This window comes from Trematomus bernacchii, unplaced genomic scaffold (assembly GCF_902827165.1).
Source record: "Trematomus bernacchii unplaced genomic scaffold, fTreBer1.1, whole genome shotgun sequence".
NCBI lineage: Eukaryota > Metazoa > Chordata > Actinopteri > Perciformes > Nototheniidae > Trematomus > Trematomus bernacchii.
This window is the reverse complement of record NW_022988097.1, coordinates 5,313,027-5,331,405: the sequence shown is the minus strand read 5'-3', so window position 1 is coordinate 5,331,405 and position 18,379 is coordinate 5,313,027. Positions and strand designations below refer to the sequence as shown.

Sequence of the window (18,379 nt, the reverse complement as noted above, 5' to 3'; positions counted from 1 at the left end):
TTCAGAATGTAATGGGATTTCCAATAACAGTACCTCACTGTTAAGCTCTATAGTAGAGCTTTTCTTAGTTAGGCTACAGCATGTGGTTGTTCGCTTAGTTACTAGCAAACAAATCCAGATTTGGGATGCATGTCACATTCTCTCATAAGCTTTTGAAAAGATCGTCTCATTTGACACAGCAAAGTAATTGATAGTGTAATTCCGTTTTGCACAAACAACACACTGAAATTGTTTCTGTGCATTTTACTTACGTGATGAAGAATACATAATTTAACATTTAGATGGATGTGGCTTTTATGCCATTGTTTTTTAATAATCAATTTTATTAAAGTTTTCATTAGTTGGCATTTCAAAATGTGTGTAGTACAATTGACAAGGACAACAGCAGAGCTTTTCATAAATGACAGCATAGATAATGTTAGTTTTGCAACGCTGAAATGGACCATGATGTGTTTTTTATTCCCATGTCATTAATAATGCATTTTCAACAGTTGTCACTTCTGACTTATTTCTAGATGAAACAGCATTGAAATCAAGGACAATATAATTTGCTGTTATGTTTGATCTGTCATGTCAGGTTAATATTCTATCTACGCAATATATTGGACCTACTTCTAAAATCTGTCAATGTGTCCAATTTCTTAATCTATCCTTATCTTGTCTTCAATCGGGCCCTCTCACATGCACTCAAATTCATCAATGCGTTGTTTGGTGTTGCCCTGACGTATCTGACGTAGGGTCTTGTATTTGTCGCGACCCGCCTTCACATTCTCAGCATGAATCAGGTCATTTGGGGTCTTTTTGCTCTCGTCTACAGCTCCAGCCAGCTCGATGCTCAGGCACTGAAGGAAAACACAAAAACAGAGTGAATGAGATCCTGTTTCCTGAAACTCTTTCGGAGACTATTCAGGAGCCTTGCCCCTTTCCCTCAACCCTGTGCCCCCCTCAATCCCCGTCTGGAAACACCCTTTTGTGCACAGTTATTAAGTCCAGTTTTGTGTTGAGTCCTTTATGCAACATCATATCTTGTTTTGGCAAACCAGCAGATATGTGAGGCTGCATTTAGGCACATCAGGGCTCAATGCTACACTGTCAGCATACTGACACGCTCACACGGACAATGATATCATATTGATGTTTGCCAGTTTATATTTATCAGGCACACAATCTTCAGTTGGTCTGTTAGAATGCTGACATTTTGTAATCAGGATTTCACACATTAGGACGATGAGAACTACAGTAGTTTAGACCGGCTAGATGAAAAGTCAGAGAATTAAAAGCAATCCATCAAATATTTCAGATATTTTTGTCAAATTGTCAACCTCATGATGACAAAAGAGAATATTTTCTTTTTGGTCAGGGGATCACAAAAGTGGTATGCCATTCATTTTGGGGACTATGAACGTCAGTACACAAAATGTGTGCTTATTATAATTTATTTCACAATAAATGTAAACTTTTAATGTGCTGCTGGCGTTAGAAGACAAGTCATAACATCACCAAAGTCAGAGGGGGTCATCCTCTTGGGACCATGAATGCCTGTACACAATTTCATGGCAATCCATCCTATTGTCATTGAGATATTGCAGTCCAACTGACAGTAAGACAATGCAATAGAACGCAGGTTTAGAAGCTTTAAGACAGCCAAGGGACGGCTAATCTGTATCTGAACATGACCTCTGCCCTGAAGGGAAGTAAGAGTATAGCAAATCCATTAAATAGGTAATTTGATTAGAATTTGCTTAACCTTACCTTGAGGTTTTTCTGCAGCCTCTCATTCTTCTGCGCCTCTGTTACTCGCTCCTCTTCGCTGCGATCTCGAACCGTGCCCGGAGAGGTCAGCTCAGCGCTCGCCTCTGCGCTGCTCTCGTCCGTCTCGTCGTGCTCGTGCATGGGAGGCTGGACAGAATCCTGGATTTGGACACCCATGAGTTTAGTCTTCAGCTCCTCTTTGGTTCGCTCCAAATCAGCTTCTACCACCATCGCCTGTCAAAACAGACCACTTGCAGTGAAGTGATGTGTTTAGATGTTAAAGTGCACTAGATTTGTTTCAAAATGTGATATTCACGTGGGCATGTATTCTAGGAAATTTGATTTGTACTACAACCAGGGGCAGAATTTCCATTAAAGGTCCCCTATTATACTGTTTTTCATCAATATATTATAGGTCTCAGATATATACAAAACATGTCTCTGAAGTGTTTGGCTCCAAATAGAAAACAGATCACCCATTGCAGCATCCCATAATCCCCTCTGTTTCAGCCCTGTTTCAAAAGTGCTGATTCTCTGTCTGTTACTTTAGATGAAAATAAGGAGCCACTCCCCACGCCCCTCTGAGAGATATTTGGTTAAAAAGAGCCCAATGGTGCTCTAGGAAGATGTTCAGGTGATAAGGTGGGGGGGGGGGGTAACCTTAGTTGGTTATTGGCTAATGGTTACACAAGCCAAATAATTGTTATGACCAGGGGTGCACATAACTGGTACGCAGGTACGCATGCGCGGCAAAAATCTGAATTGCGTAACGTCACTTGTGTCACTACGCGCCTTTGCGTACATCAAAACAAAAACACATATTTCGTCTACACGTGTTTCTTGTCAACACTCAATGGAGTAAAATACGAGACATGTCAAAAAACCCAAAGACATTAAGCAGCTACGTTGCCGTTTCGCTCCCTGCAAAAAATCTTCGGACTTTCTGTGACTGACTGAACGTGGTGCTGGCCGAGCCGCGCAGGACATAACCGACGGACCTGTGAAGCTTTGCAGGAGGCAGAGGCTTAGATCACCGGACAACAGAGTTGGTCGCCGTGTGCACAGACAGGGTTAACGTCGGTATGAACAACAGAATTGTGCCAAAACTCAGCCAACTGGCTGCAGTGGGAGACTCCCCTGTGCACATTCTGTGCCCCGCGCACACACTGGAGAACTGCGCAAAATCAGCTGATCACAACGTTCACGCTCTGTGGTCAAGCTGCTGCAGTTTTATTTACACCAAAGTGGAGTGAAACACACAGTTGCAAACTTACTCAGGGTGATATGGAAGAGTTTGAAATCAGACAGAGGTGGAAGAAGTACTCAGATCTTGTACTTGAGTAACAGTAGAAGTACCAGAGTGTTACTCTGTTACAATAAAAGTCCTGCATTCAAAATGTTACTCAAGTAAAATTAGAAAAGTATTATCATCAAAATATAGTTAAAGTACCAAAAGTAAAAGTAGTCATTGTGCAGATTGGTCCATTTCAGAATAATATATATGATATGTTTTGTAATGATTGATCATTAAAGTGTTATCAAAGCTGATAAAGGTGCAGCTAGTTTTACAAATTAGATCAAAGTCAAGTAAAGTACAAATATCTCAAAATTGTACTTAAGTACAGTACTTGAATAAGTGTACTTAGTAACTTCCCACATCTGAAATCAGATACGACTTCAAGTCATGTGATAATTTCTTAGTATGTGATCCTTCAACTTGGCCTCAGGAAATGCAAGGACTTCACAGTTTTGGCAACAAGTTTTGGAGAAAGCAAATCAGAGGCTTAAAAAGAGACAGGGAGGTGCATCTTCATCATCTTCATCATCTATCATGCAAGAAGTGTAAATAGAGGACAGTGAAGGAGACACTGAGGAGGACCACGCTTCGTGTGGGGTGAGTACCAAACGCTGTCTCCTGGTACTCATCTGAGTAACTCACTCAAAAAGTTATGTGCACCCCTGGTTATGACATCATAAAGTGGCCAAAATCTGATCAGCTCATTTTCAGACAGGTTTTTATATAAATGGATCAGGACAAAAAGTGAGTGAATCTTTTTTCCTGAAACTTTCAGAATCTCTTTACATAGAGGGAACACATGTTTATGTATAAAAGACATGAAAAAGTGGATTTTGCACAATAGGTCCCCTTTAAGGTAGAAAACTGACTCAGGCCCTAAGAAGCTATAGATCTATTATTCTTACAAAAGGCTCCCAATGCACTTACAAAATGCAACTAAACACACTTCTCACTGTGTAAGCCTTCTTTTGCTTTAAAGTAAAACATTTTATTACTATATTTATCCGACTATGTCTATGGAGACTATGGAAACGTTATGGGTTACGAAGCAGAATCAGATTTACACACAAGATATAACAACACAAAAAGAATGCATTATTATTAATCGAAAGCTCCACCTTGAAAAGACATTGAGAAACGTACATTTTGTTTCAGAAAAAAAAGTTTAGAGTTCTTCTTCTACCACTGTCAATACCAACATTTCCAGTTAGAAAAAGGGTGAAGAGATGGCTTAGGCCCCCAAATCACTAAATCCGTCCCTGACTACAACACTGAAATAAATTAAGCTCTGTATTGGGAACAAAAAGACAACTGGATAGTGTTTGGTGACATCTGACATCGTGCCTTTTTGCCTTTACCTTAAAGCACCTTAAAGCACTATTGAAAGAAGTCTCAGTTTGAAAGAATACACCTTTTCTCTGAATAATTGTTTAAAGTGGTCTCTCAGCATTGCATGTAATTGGCTCTTTTGGTGCTTAAAAATAGGAAAGTAAAACTGTAGTATTACCATATAATGTTGCAGACGTAACTTCAATACATTTCTACATATTTGTATTAAGATATGTAATGTACATTTAATGATTTCATTTTGCCAACTATGGCGTAACAGGTCTGAGGTTTGCTACCTGTGACATGCAGTGGAACCCATAAAAAGAATCACAATTTGCAAGTTGACAGTTATATTTGTCCGCAGTCGATGCCTTGCTTCTGCTTCTTCGCCCTGGCCTAACACTCAGAGGTGTCAGACATCCCACTTTGCTCATGTTTGATTCAGCCTTTATCTCTCTCACGGTTCTTTGATTAATTCTCACCCTTTTCTGCCAACTATTCGCCTCCTCATCCTTTTTCTTCTTGGCGTCTTCCAGCTGGGAGATCTTAGAAGTAAGCTCTGCCAGCTCAGTGGCCTATAGGCACACGCACACAAATGGGAAGAGAGTTAAGAGTGCTCCTGATCTCAGGTCATCGTGTTCTGTCTGAATGTGTGTATCGGAGAGAAAGTGTGTGTGTCTGAGCGGGCAAAATCATGTTATGCAGCATCACGGCTCTGCTTAATTTCCTTTCTGTTCAATCAGCTAAAAATGTGAATAATTTCAAATACACATTCAAACTGAATTTGTAAATCACTTGAGGGAATCAATACATTTCCAGTTTCTATCTAAGAGGTGATCAATATATGTAGATATCACTGAATGAGTCCTTGACCGTGGGAATAATGTAAATAGGTCTCAGAGTTAATTACTTTACAGCTACCAGTTTTTCAGTTTTTGCAGATTTGGAGTGAAGCCACCTTTTAAAGGTCCCATGTCATGCTTTTCTGGTTATTACCCGTCCCCTTGTGTGTTATGTAGCTTTTTATGCATGTAAACGGTCTGCAAAGTCACAAACCCTCAAAGTACACCCTGTAGCGAGTAAAACTCTAACACAGAAAAGACCTGTCTATGCTGCCCCAGAACGCCTCATTTTTATTTTTAGCAAGCTTGTCCTAACAAGCCGTTTAGGACAGAGAGTGAATACACATACTATACAGAGATGCTGTATGAGAAACCAATGTGATTTTGGAATATTGAACAATGTAAATCTATTCTAGTAGACCTCAACAATGGAATTATGATCAGTAGAAATGGCCATGACATGGGACCTTTAATGACTCGATACAATTGGAATTGATTTACACCCAGCATGCAGGTGTGTTTTGTGTTTGTGAGTACCAGGCTTTCCTGGCTCTTGATCTGGTGTTCAGACTGGTAGAGCAGGGCTGCTTTAGCTTCCACTGCAGCTCTGCGCTCCTTGTCCAGTCGCTCAGCCTCCTCCTGAGCGATTGCCCTCTCCTTCTCTAATTCAAGAGCCCTGCGAGTCTGCTCCTCCAGCTCTGAAAAACACACGTCCGCAGAAGAATCGTTATACCCAGACGTGCTCCTGTAACATAGGCTTTGTAGACAACCTAAAATCACAAAGATTAAAATATCCTGAGTCATTCATTTCATGTTCTTTAACAGAAAATTTGAGAAACATTTTAATTCAGAAAGTTGTCAGACCATCTTGAGCTCTCTTTGTCTGCTCTTCAATCTGTCTCAATCTCTCCATCAGCTCCATGGTCTCACGAGCAATCTTCTCTGTTTCCTTCTCAGCATTTTCTCGCTTTTTTTTCTCACTCTCCAGCAGAGCCCTGACAGGAGAATTGTGCATAAATACATATCTGAAAAAAAGACTCTCCTGACAGTTCTTTCTTAAAGCAGAGAGAACACACTGTAAACTGTAAGAGGAAAATAAGCCTTCATTATTATGTCTCCCTTCCTTACCTCTCCTTCTGCCTCTTGTTCTTCTCCTCCCTGGCCTGGGCCTTCATCTGCTGCACCTCGATAGTGTCGGGTTTACGTCTACGCATGTACAGGTCATGATTCCCCATACACAATGCCAGGATACGTTTGTTGATGCGGAGACGAGGCACGTAGAAAACAAAATCCTTAAATGCAAAAATCTGTTATTTATTCCATTTCATTATCATCTCACATCTGTTTCACAGTCAAGAACGGGTTCAAAACCTGAAGGGATAGTTTAGTTATATTTTATTTCCTAAACTCTTGGATGATTTCCTCAAGTCTGTGTATGCAGGCAGATTGTAATGGGATGCACATTTCATGTTTGTGAGTAAGACGAAGTAGCAGCTGCATTTGCAAAATTGGTTATTTTGTCATTAAGTACAAGAGATTCTCTCGCATCTCATGTTTTTAGCCACAGTGAATAGATAAGAATGGGCATATATCTGAAGAAGTACTTATAGGATCTTGTAGATTTTAAAATGTATCATGAAAAAATACTAAGATAAGAGTACTAAATATTTAAGTACAGGAGAAAGAGCTCGTATTTAATACTTTCGAAAAACATAAATAAATTAACTAAGATTAACTTGCAAATAACATACTATCAAATTGCACAAGAATGCTAAATTAAGGTTTGTTGGAAAAACTGCAATTTCCACAAAATAGTCTGCCAGCTAATGTTAGCTGTGTTGAATTCCATTTAATAACATGCTTCGTATGATTTATAGCTGCTGCAGATAAATCACTAATAATAATGTTTTGCATACCGGAGATTTCTTGTCCATCGGTTTGATGACAAACTTCTTGTCGTTGAAGGAAATATTTCTGATCTCACTCCAGGGGAAGCCAATCTTTGGGGTCATCCTGTAAAATATGTTCAGGGTTTACCACTGTGGTATATTAAACAGAGGTTATCATGTTCTTTACAAAGTTTAAACAAGCTTAAAACAGCCAAGCTAGCAACTCTGTGTAGTTAGGTACAGAACTACTGTGAGCTGAAGCCTAACATACTCACAGCGACTTTGCATTCACTCTCTGCTGGTTCACCTTTAGTTTAGTATGTAATCATTGTAAATGTAGATGAGCTTTTCATTCTGTGGGCACCATGACTTTCTCTGCAAAATGTAATTACAATACAGTTGTCTACCTAATTGTGGTACCAAGGGAAAAGTCCTGTGATTTCCAAAGTCATTAAGATTCATCCTCACGGGACCATGAATATCTGTAACACATTTTTTGACCTACGATTGTTGACATTTTACAAATAAAACTGTCAACCTAATTGTAATCTCTTTCAACAGATCATTTCAAAGTAGAATATGTAGGCAAGTAGACAGGATATTGGTATTGGAAGTGCTCTGGTGTCCATTGAGTGTTCTTTGGGGGCATTCAGGTAAACAGTCAGTGTGGATAGCTGAATAGGCTGATTGTGTTGGCCACAATGCAGTCTCGGAACATATTTAATTTATTTATCTACATTAATTTGCTAATTTCTCTAAAGAGATGAGCCTTAGGCGTTACCTCTCAACTCCATTCTCGCATCTCTAATTGCAAATCAGACTGTAAACAACCACGAGAAAGTGACTGCCTGCCATGTGTGATATGAAACCATTATCTGGAGGATAGACCGGAAACATACACAAATATACATCTCTTTTTTTGCTTTTACCCCCCTAAATATTGCCCCTAGAGGCTGACTCGTCGCCTAAATGGCAATGTATTCCGAGATTAACCTTGTTGTAATGTTAGATGTAAGGTCAGGGGATAATTCAACTCAGTAGTTTATCCACTGGGGATTATGAATGTCATACAAAGGTAGCATCAAAGGAAGCATACATTCATTTACAACAAGACATTTCAGGGGACATTTTTTAAGTGCGACATACTTATCCTTTTTGTCGTAGATGTTCAGCCCCAGGGCATCCACTCCCAACCACAGCTCTGACCCTTTCTTGTTCTTGATGTTAAAGTAGTTGACCCCGTACATCTCCAGATCCTGGGCTATCTTGAGGTACTCCACCATGGCGTCTTCCCTGTGGTGCAGAGCAGATTAATGAGCAACAGTCATCGCGAATGCATTAGCAACTTTTTGTTGTAGTAAGACTGCAGTACCTCAGCAATCCCTTGTGCTCTTCATGCCACACCTGGATTCTCTCCTCCCACTGATTCTTATTCAGCTTGTGCTGCTCCAAAACCCTGATTTATCAGTAAAGAGGACACACCAGTTAGAATTCAAATGACTGAAACTGGAATTAAGATGAACCTTGGCTAACATAACCATAGGCACCTCTGTGGCAGCAGCTTCTCTCTTGCAAGGTATCCCGGCGCGTGATAGTCTTTCCTGTAGTCTCCTTGTTTGACCTGAACCGCATACGAGGCCAAGAGCACTGCAGTCTCAGGTGGACAGTATATGTCATCATTTAGGATGCATTCTTTGACCTAAAACAGAAAAAAGACTGACAGATCTGCCCAGAGAGGGAATGATGGCGCCAGCAGTGTGCACGGCGAGACGTCTCCCAGGCCTGTTTAGCCTTTTATTAGTTCTAGTAGTTTTATTGTTTTGTGTTTTTTGTCAAAATGTCTCTGCTCTACTAGTTTACGACCGCCAGTCGCTTATGGAAATCAAAGCGTTTCAGGAGGGGGTATTAGAGCAATGTTTAGGAGAGCCAACCTCGAATCCTCCTCCTCCACTTCTTTCAAGCATACCGGCATACCTGCGCCGCCAGGTATATGCCATCCCCCAGAGGAAGCGCCCAAGACGAAAGCGGGGCGGAGAAGCCGTAAGGATCAGGGCTTACCTGCTATCTCTACATGGATAGGCCCCTGGCCTCAATAGTAGTGGATGCTACGCTGCCCCGATGACTAGGCAGAGATGGCTCCTCCGCGTCTACCGGATGGCCGCTCAGTGAGCCTACCGGAGCAGGCTAATTTCCCCAGGCGCATACGCAGGGGTGGCGTGGATCACAGACACCTTCGCCCACTGGATTGTACTCAAAAACCGGGAAGAGAGGAGCTTACTCTCCGCCTGGCACTCATCAATGCTAGATCGCTAGCTAACAAGTCTTTCCTGCTTAATAGGCGCGTTCACACCGCAGTACTTTTCCCACTTTAGTTCCGATATAGTTCCGAAATGTCGCGTTCACACCAAAAAGAGCCGGAACTAAAATGAGTTCATCAGAACCTTTTTTACCCCCTTTTCCATCCCTGCTAGAGAGCAGGTACTTTCGTGGGAGAAAAAGGTTCCTATGTCTGATTGGCTGGGCGGAATGCAAACCACGCCCCGTAAAACTCCCAAAACGTTTTGTGAAGCCGCCATTTTATTATCCTCGCATTAGCATTATTAGCATTAGCATTAGCCCAGCCCACAAACGCAGAGAGTCCCAGCAGCTTCTACTGAAGCCAGTCCCCAACTCCGGGGACTTCCGACCGGGGACTTTGGGCAGCAGTATACGCGGTGAAGTTGTTTGCGGCCTGCCAGTAAACCCAAAGCAGAAGAAGAAGAAGTGACGTCAGCGGCTTTATTGGCCTAATCCTCCCCCAGGGACTTATTCCGGTGTGAACACAATCTGTACTTAGTTCATGAGAACTAAAGAGTTCTCATGAACTAAGTTCTGATGAACCTTTGTGGGAAAAGTACTGCGGTGTGAATGCGCCTAATGACTTTTTTAAATCCCGGGATTTGGACTTTATGTTTATGTTTTACGGAGACGTGGATTCGTGCTGGTGAGTTAACAGCTTTTTCTGAACTTCTACCACCTGACTGTTCATTCATCAGCACCCCGCGGACCACCGGTAGAGGTGGAGGGCTGGCGTCGGTCTTTAAATCCAGCTTTAACTGCCGTCAAACTTTGATAAATATCTCTCTCACCTCAGGCTGCGTTCCAGCCTTTTTTAAACACGCTGTAGTGCAGCCTCTTATAAAAAAACAGAACCTTGATCATTCTGTTCTCTCCAACTTTAGACCTATTTCTAAGCTAAAGTCCTAGAGAAAGTAGTGTTAGCGCAACTGCAGTCGCACCTTGCTTTAAACTGCATATTCTCATAGAGAAGTTTCAGTCTGGTTTTACAGAAACTGCTCTCCTAAGAGTTTTTAATGATCTTATTTTAACTGCCGATTCTGGGAATTCTGCTGTGCTTGTGCTTTTAGATTTGTCTGCTGCTTTTGACACCATTGACCACCAAATTATTTTATCACGCCTTAAACTGTGTGTTGGAATTAAAGGTAATGTCCTAAAATGGTTTAAATCCTATCTGTCAGAAAGGACCTTTTCTGTGCATCTTGGCCAGTATTCTTCAGCTGCAGCCCCACTAGCATATGGGGTCCCTCAAGGTTCTATCTTAGGCCCCATTTTGTTCAGTCTGTATTTACTACCTCTGGGGTCAATTTTTTAAAAGCATAACATTTCTTACCATTGCTTTGCAGATGATTTGCAGGTATACCTGCCTATAAAAGCAAATAAGGAATCTAGGATTGCCTTGCTTAGTTGACAACTGTTTTCAATTTGACAAACAAATAAGCTCAGTTGTCAAGACAAGCTTCTTCCAGCTGCGGCTTCTGGGGAAGGTACAAGCCTATCTTCCTAGTAAGGAATTTGAACAGCTAATCCACCTATTTATATCGTCTCGTTTAGACTATTGTAACTCCCTGTATATTGGTCTTGATAAGTGTTTGATTCGTCGCCTGCAGCTGGTCCAAAATGCGGCTGCACACCTTCTTACTGGGAAGAGACGTTATGACCACATCACACCCGTTTTGGCAGATCTTCATTGGCTTCCTGTCAGTTACAGGATCCAGTTCAAGTACTTACTTGTTGTTTTTAAATCATTGCATGGACTGGCACCACATTACCTGTCTGAGTTGTCTAGAGCAGGGGTGCCCAACCGGTCGATCGTGATCGACCGGTCGATCGCGAGATGTGTCTAAAAATAGAACAACAATATTCTGTTTTATCGTTAATGTCCTATAACATAATCTTCCTGTGCCAGAATAATGCACTTGAACGCATCAAAGCTTTGTGATTGGCGTGACCCCATGTGTCGGGGTGTGGCTGGTGGGCAGTGGCACTGGGCACTAGTTTGCTGACGTTGTCCGTGGCAACAGGAGTGACAGTCCGCACACACACAAGACCACAATTATGACAGAAGCAAAAAAGCCCAAAATATATAATTTTCACTCCGAGTGGGAGGATGATTCTTTTTTTTATCTATTCCAATACAAAGTCCATCTGTCTCATCTGCAATAGTGGCTTTATCAAAGAAGGGTAATTTAGGAGCGGCATTTCAAAACAGTGCACAAACGCTACGAGACGGAATTCCCTCCTAATTCTGCCCTACGCTCCCAAAAGGTGAGGGACCTGAAAGGACAGCTAAATGCACAGCAGTCAATTTTCACCAAGCCCAACAACAAGAGCAAGGCTGCTACCATAGCATCTTATCGTGTCAGTCACGTTCTTGCGAAACACATGAAGTATTTCAAAGACGGCGAAGTTGTGAAAGAAGCATTCCTGGAGGCTGCTGACGCGCTTTTTGGGGACAGTAAAAATAACAGTAGCATTTCAACAGGTTTTTGATATAATAAAAACTCAAGTTAGATACCGTTATTAATCAGCTGTAAGTTTTAGTTTGTTTGAACTTATTCATTATAGGCCTAATTATTGTACAAAATGGTATAAGAATGCAAACATTAAGATCTGTTATGTTTAAATTGATTATAGTCTATTATCAATTCAGGTTAAGAAACTAGTGTTGCTTGCATCCTATTTTAAAGGCATTTCTTTTTATGCTCTACTAAAATGCAAAAAATAAAAAGGGTTTGATTCTATTAATTTTGTCTTTTTTATTGCACTTTGGCAGCAGATTCCTGTGTAGCTTCAGATCTGAGTTGTCGTATTAGTAAGCCTAATTTATACTTTTGTAGCAACACTATTTTTATATAAGTGTCTTTTCTTTTTTTCCTGTGTCATATGTGGCAGCACTGTTCAATGTTTCTTGAAAACATTACCAGTATGTGACGTGTGAATAAACTCCAACTCTGTATCAACAACACTGTTGTGTAACTTCAGTTAAATACTTGTATGTGTGTAGATTAGAAAGAGGTAAGAGAAAGGATCTGCAGTATTTTATGAAGTATTAATCGTACAAAGGTCAGTTTTATACAAGTAGAAGTGTGTATTTACCTGGTAGTAGGCTGTCAGTAATGGCTACGCCTCTCTATTTGGACTGGTAGATCTCGGCAGACTGGCAACTTAAAAAGTAGCTCTCGGTTAAAAAAAGGTTGGGCACCCCTGAGCTAGGGCATTGCGATCAGCTCAGCAAAATATGTTGGTGGTTCCTCAGTGCAGGAAAAAAACCCGAGGTGACAGGGCTTTCAGTGTTGCAGCTCCCAGACTGTGGAACAGCCTCCCAGTACATATCCGGACTGCTGAGTCTATTGAACTTTTTAAATCTCAGCTAAAAACTCACCTCTTTGCACTGGCGTTTAATACTAGTTGAACATTACATTTTTACATTTGTATGTGTTTTTTATATGTTTCTAGTTATTGTGCTTTTTATCATGTTTTTAATTATTGTTTTATTATTGTACTCCCATTGTGTTATTTAATATTGTAGTTATTGCCTGTACAGCACTTTGGTCAACTGAAGGTTGTTTTAAATGTGCTATATAAATAAATAAAGATTGAGATTGAGATTTAACACATTGTCCCTTATGTGTTATGAGGATTTGTGTAAAGATGTAAACAACGTTGTAATTGTTGGTGTGACTCAAAGAGAAAAAAACCCTATGTGTTATGGTGTTTATTTAGTGCACCGGGATTCATTTTTTGTAGGCAAGGACTCCCTCATGGATCTTCCGTGAGGGAAAACAAGAAACTGCGTGAGTCATCATGGAACCCCCACCGGTCGTTAAAACGTTGCAGACTTTGTTTTGAGTGCGATTCATTTTGTATCATAGGCGCGTTCACACCGGAGTACTTTTCCCACAATAGTTCATCAGAACTACGATATATTTGCGTTCACACCAAAAAGCCCCAGGAACTAAAGTAGTTCAAATTAGTTCATCTGACCCGCTTTTCAGTCCCTGCTAGAGAGCAGGGACTGTTGTGGGAGAAAATAGTTCATACGTCTGATTGGCTGTGCGGAATTCCAACCACGCTCGTTTGACTCTGATTTTTTTTTTGGCAGCGCACCCGAAGAGATTACTTTTGTGAAAGCAGTTATTATAGCAACACTAAATAAATCATTGGAGCGGTGGAGTGATGAGGATGTGTCGGCGCTTCTGGCTATTTACTCGGAGGACGCGAAGCACCGCATTCAGAAGCTTCTACTGAATGCAGTTTCCGTGGCTCAGCAAAGTTAGCAGACCTGGCAAAGTCATATCGGGACGACTACGAAGGTAAAATAAAATACATGCACTGCACTGTTTTAATCTGCACAATACTGGTCTTAGATGTACTTTTATTTGCTCAGTAGATCGAGCTAGCCATGCTAGAACTTGCTATCATAGGTCCAAGCTGGCTAACAACATCTAGCTAGCTAGCTATTCTCAGCCGTGCCCGCTATGAACACGTTTTGACTTGTGAATAAGTGTGCAATGTTCTGTAATTTGCTTCACTAACTCATGGCACTAATCTTGTGTTTCAGGCGAGGTGTTTCTCTCTGGATTAGAAACTAGTTTTCCCCTCCGGGATAAAACGATAATATAACGTTAGCAATTAGCATGCTAGCTGGACATAATGCTACCTCTAACAATACATTGTAGTTGCTATAATTTCAAGTCATTTGCAACATTCATTCTACATGTTAATGGTAAAAGCTTAAACAGTTGATTACCTGCATGCCACAAAGACTGATGTTCTAATATTTTTGCACATATTTATTTTTCCTTTTTTTTATTGATTGTTATAATTGTACTCAGCCATGTTATGTTAGATGTCAATCCACTTACACTGTAACTACTCTGGCCTTGAAAGAAGGTTACACATCTAACTGATGTCCACTAATCCCTATAAAACAAAGTTCAAGCATACATTAAGCACAAAACAATAAATAAGGGCACTTTGATATTTATTTTTTATTTGATATTATTTGATCCTATCTCATCTTCTACTTTACACCTGCATTTTGTACACTGTCCCTGCCTGCACCATGTCCAATGTTGTCTTTAAACTGATCTTGTATCTTGCTTATTTCTGCTTAGGAAAGCGGGCACGGGATGACAGCTTCCTTGACACCATCATGGCAATGGACTGCCGTGCCATGGTCAGCAAGGAGAATGAGGACCTGCGTGCCAAGGAGATGCACGACGAACACATTCACACAAGGCCCAGGAATCGGACGACCAGCTGCTCATGGTGATGCAGCGCCATGCTGACTCGGCGGCGCGCCAGGTGGAGGTGTCGGCGCGCCAGGTGGAGCAACAAAATACCTTTCAGGCTGGGCTTCTGGCAGTGCAAAGCGAGCTGATTAAATCCAACAGGCCTTCAATAAAAAAATAAAGAAATACTTGTCGTCGTTGATAAACTGTACAATGACTTGTTGGGAGGCGTGTGGTGCATTGGTGTTCGGATCAGGGGAGCACAGGTTCAAACCCCACTGCAGTCAGCATGTCGTTGTGTCCCTGGGCAAGACACTTCACCCCAAATTGCCTACACCTGGGACAGTTAATTTTGTATTATTGTGATTATATATATGCCACTGTTATTAATACTGACACTTCACTTTGCACTAAGGTGTGTCTGCTGCTGAGCCTATCTATTGTTATTATATATATATATATATATATGTTTTGATACTACTGACACTTTATTTGATATTGAAAATGTTAACTTCTATTTACATGCATACGACACACCTGGGACAGCGTGATGCTGTTATTGATATTGTCTTGAGTGTGCAATAAAAGAGAACCTACATGGCGATTAAACGGAGCCTGTATCTTACATTTTTCTTTACATTTCATGTAACTAAGCTTGCTTATTTCTACTCTGACACTTTATCTTTACAGTGACCTGTGTAGCATCCTATACATCACATGTAAGTGATTATTCTGATACCATCATGTTTCATCGGTTATAAACTGGCGAAGCTTTATTTATTGTGGCTTTCAAAAAGATAATTTCATTGTATTTCAAAATGGCGTCCAACACAAGCACTATTTATTTATAGAAAGAGAAATGGTTAAGTTTGTTATTACCAGTGTTGTGAGTTCAATATTTTTAATTAATTATAGTAAGGGAACATCTTAGGAGTTAGTGTAGTGAGTTTCAGAGCAGTGTAATAATTATTTGACCTAAAACGAAATGTTTTTATGAACATGACATGGGGATTTGCTAACTTTTGATTTCGTAAACAGACGCCTCATTTACAGCAAGTGGGCGCGGGAGGTTTTTCTTCTTCTTTTTCTCTCGGTTTTTTGGCGGATTGCAACTTTAAGGTGCATACCGCCACCTACTGTACTCGCCGTGAAGTTGTTTGCGGCCTGCCAGTAAACCCAAAGCAGAAGAAGAAGAAGTGATGTCAGCGGTTCATTTGCCTAATCCACCCCCAGGAACTCATTTTGGTGTGAACGCGATCTGCTTTAGTTCATCAGAACTAAAAGAGCTCTCATGAACTAAAGTTCTCATGAACTATTGTGGGAAAAGTACTTGGTGTGAACGCGCCTATTGCATCTGTATAGAACAGGGGTCGGCAACCCCTGGCACGCGTGCCACCAATGGCACGCGGCACCGTAACCAGTGGCACACTAGGAATAAGTGGAATAAGTGTACAAAATATTTATTTTATTTTCGGATCCTGAACGAGACCGCCGCCAGAGCGCGTCTCCCCGTTACCTGCAGAAGGAAGCCATGCGCAACGCAGCCCCACTCAAAAAGGCCGATCGCGAGACGTAACATACATGACACTTTTCTCTGTGTGCGGCAAAACAAGCTCGCCAAAATCGCTTCACCAGTCTGGCAGTATTTTAAGGTGTCCGAAAAAGACAATAAAATAGCGGTATGCAACGTGTGTGAAGCAGAAATCCTGCAGCTCCACCCGCTGTGACGGACCGGTGAGCGGAGCAGAACACACAAGAGTTAGACCTAACACACTTAGCTATTTGATCTACCTTTGGAACTAGTTATAAATATATTTATTCTTCACTGTCACTCATTACTGGATCAGTGAGCTGCATGAGATACTGACAGGCTGTCAGAGAGAGAGAGGGGGAGAGAGGAAAAGAGATCGCTTCCGCTCATTTCTCCCGTGTTATTATCCAAAGTTAATGTAAACTTGAATAATATAGGCTACTTCATTTGAATGTAACAATTATGTTGGTTGTTGTTTGTGGAAGCGCCAGTGAATGAGCCCCATTAACTGAGTTTTAAACATCACTTTTCACGAGTGTTTTCGTCGAGCTCTTCAACACCCCCCCCCCCCCCCGTTAATAATTCACGATCGTCGGCACGCTGATACATTTTTTTTTTTAGAATGGCACTTCATATCAAAAAGGTTGCCGACCCCTGGTATAGAACCTCAAGACAGCATTAATGATATATTTTCTTATGATTCCTATTGTTATGATTTCTATTGTTGTGGAGTTGAGTATTGAATACGAATTTGACTTTCCTTTTATCTGGATCGATCTCATTGCATACAAATATCGTTTGGGGTTATATTTTATAGCAGGATTCTCTTTAAAAACAATGTCCTTCCAACCTGCAGAAAGAAGAGGCGCTGAGTTGCTTCCTGGATCAGTTCCTCCGTGACATCCTCAGGGTAAAACTTTGCCCTGAACTTGATCAACAAAGGGTTGTCCCTCTTCACATCTTGCGCGGTCACCTGGGATCAAACCACACAACAGAGGGATGCCGGAATGAAGAAATATACATGCTAATGAGCCTTAATGGAGTGACACAGTAGCATTACCAACTCTAACTAACTAATGCCGTCTGGGGATGTAAAGTTAAACACAAACATTGTCCTTACCCTCTTGTTCAGTTTGAGCCAGGTGGAGAAGCCTTTGCTGTCCTGATACTGGAGGCCAAAGAACCAGGTTTCCCTCAGCCCGATGGTCTTCACTATCTAAACACATAAGTAACACCATCACACACATGTACGTCGAAGCTCCTGTTTTAATTGTAATGCACAGGGTACCTGGTCAAAGAGCTGTTTGCCAGTCGTGCTGGGCAGGATGGCAAACTCCAGCTCAGCATCCATGGTTGTAACTCGGACATTTATCTGCCAGAGAAAACACTCACACTGAGCTACAGGAGGAAACAATTCATCCCTGCTGCTCATTCATCTTTGTCACTGGGAAAGCATCAAGGAGCATGCAAAGAGACAAGCTGGGAGAAAAGACGCACTACCAATTCTGTGATCATTTGTTGTGTTCTTTGAAATAATGCTACATTTCTTGGTTCTTTGACAGAAATATGACCAAAAAGAGTGTTCTTACATTCTTCTGTTCAACCAGGAGCATCCAATCGCAAGAGGTTGGTGGGGACTATAATCACAAAATGAAGCCCACAGTATATTTTAGACTTAATTGAGAACATGGGGTGCATTCCATGATGCATGAAGTATTTACGACTGGGTCAAAACACTGACATCCATTTAGCGTTAATGTTGATTATTAGTATCAAAACACATACACATATCTGGTATATACTGACACAATATGAAAGAAAAAGCAGCATAGAAGAGAAATGGATGGCTCCATTCCCTCTTAAACTTTGCTGAGATTAATAGAGCACAGCAGATATTAGTGCCTAATTCAATATTCATGATTATAAAAGTAATAATAACAATAACGTACTTAAGTAAGCCTCTTGGGACTGACTACTTCAATAAATATTTAGGAAAAACAGGAAGAGAAAGATTTACTTTGCTACTGTTTTGTTTATCTATAATGTGACAAGACAGATTAATACAAGAACACAAATGCAACAAATAAGAAACAGCTGGCAGCTAAACCCACAGTATATTTTAGACTTAATTGAGAACATGGGGTGCATTCCATGATGCATGAAGT

General features: G+C 41.0%; 1 protein-coding gene across 1 annotated transcript; it reads right to left on the bottom strand.

Annotated features, from left to right (window-relative positions):
• Positions 1 to 228: 228 nt before the first annotated feature.
• Positions 229 to 17,565, bottom strand: LOC117475163 (moesin-like). Its single transcript, XM_034121310.1, has 13 exons — positions 17,503 to 17,565; positions 17,335 to 17,430; positions 17,065 to 17,187; positions 8,657 to 8,808; positions 8,482 to 8,565; positions 8,256 to 8,402; positions 7,137 to 7,233; positions 6,349 to 6,512; positions 6,085 to 6,215; positions 5,758 to 5,918; positions 4,861 to 4,953; positions 1,753 to 1,986; positions 229 to 842 (listed from the first exon to the last, which is right to left on the bottom strand). Exons 1-13 carry the CDS (start codon positions 17,563 to 17,565, stop codon positions 678 to 680), a joined length of 1,710 nt encoding a protein of 569 aa, XP_033977201.1. The 3' UTR covers positions 229 to 677.
• Positions 17,566 to 18,379: the final 814 nt, after the last annotated feature.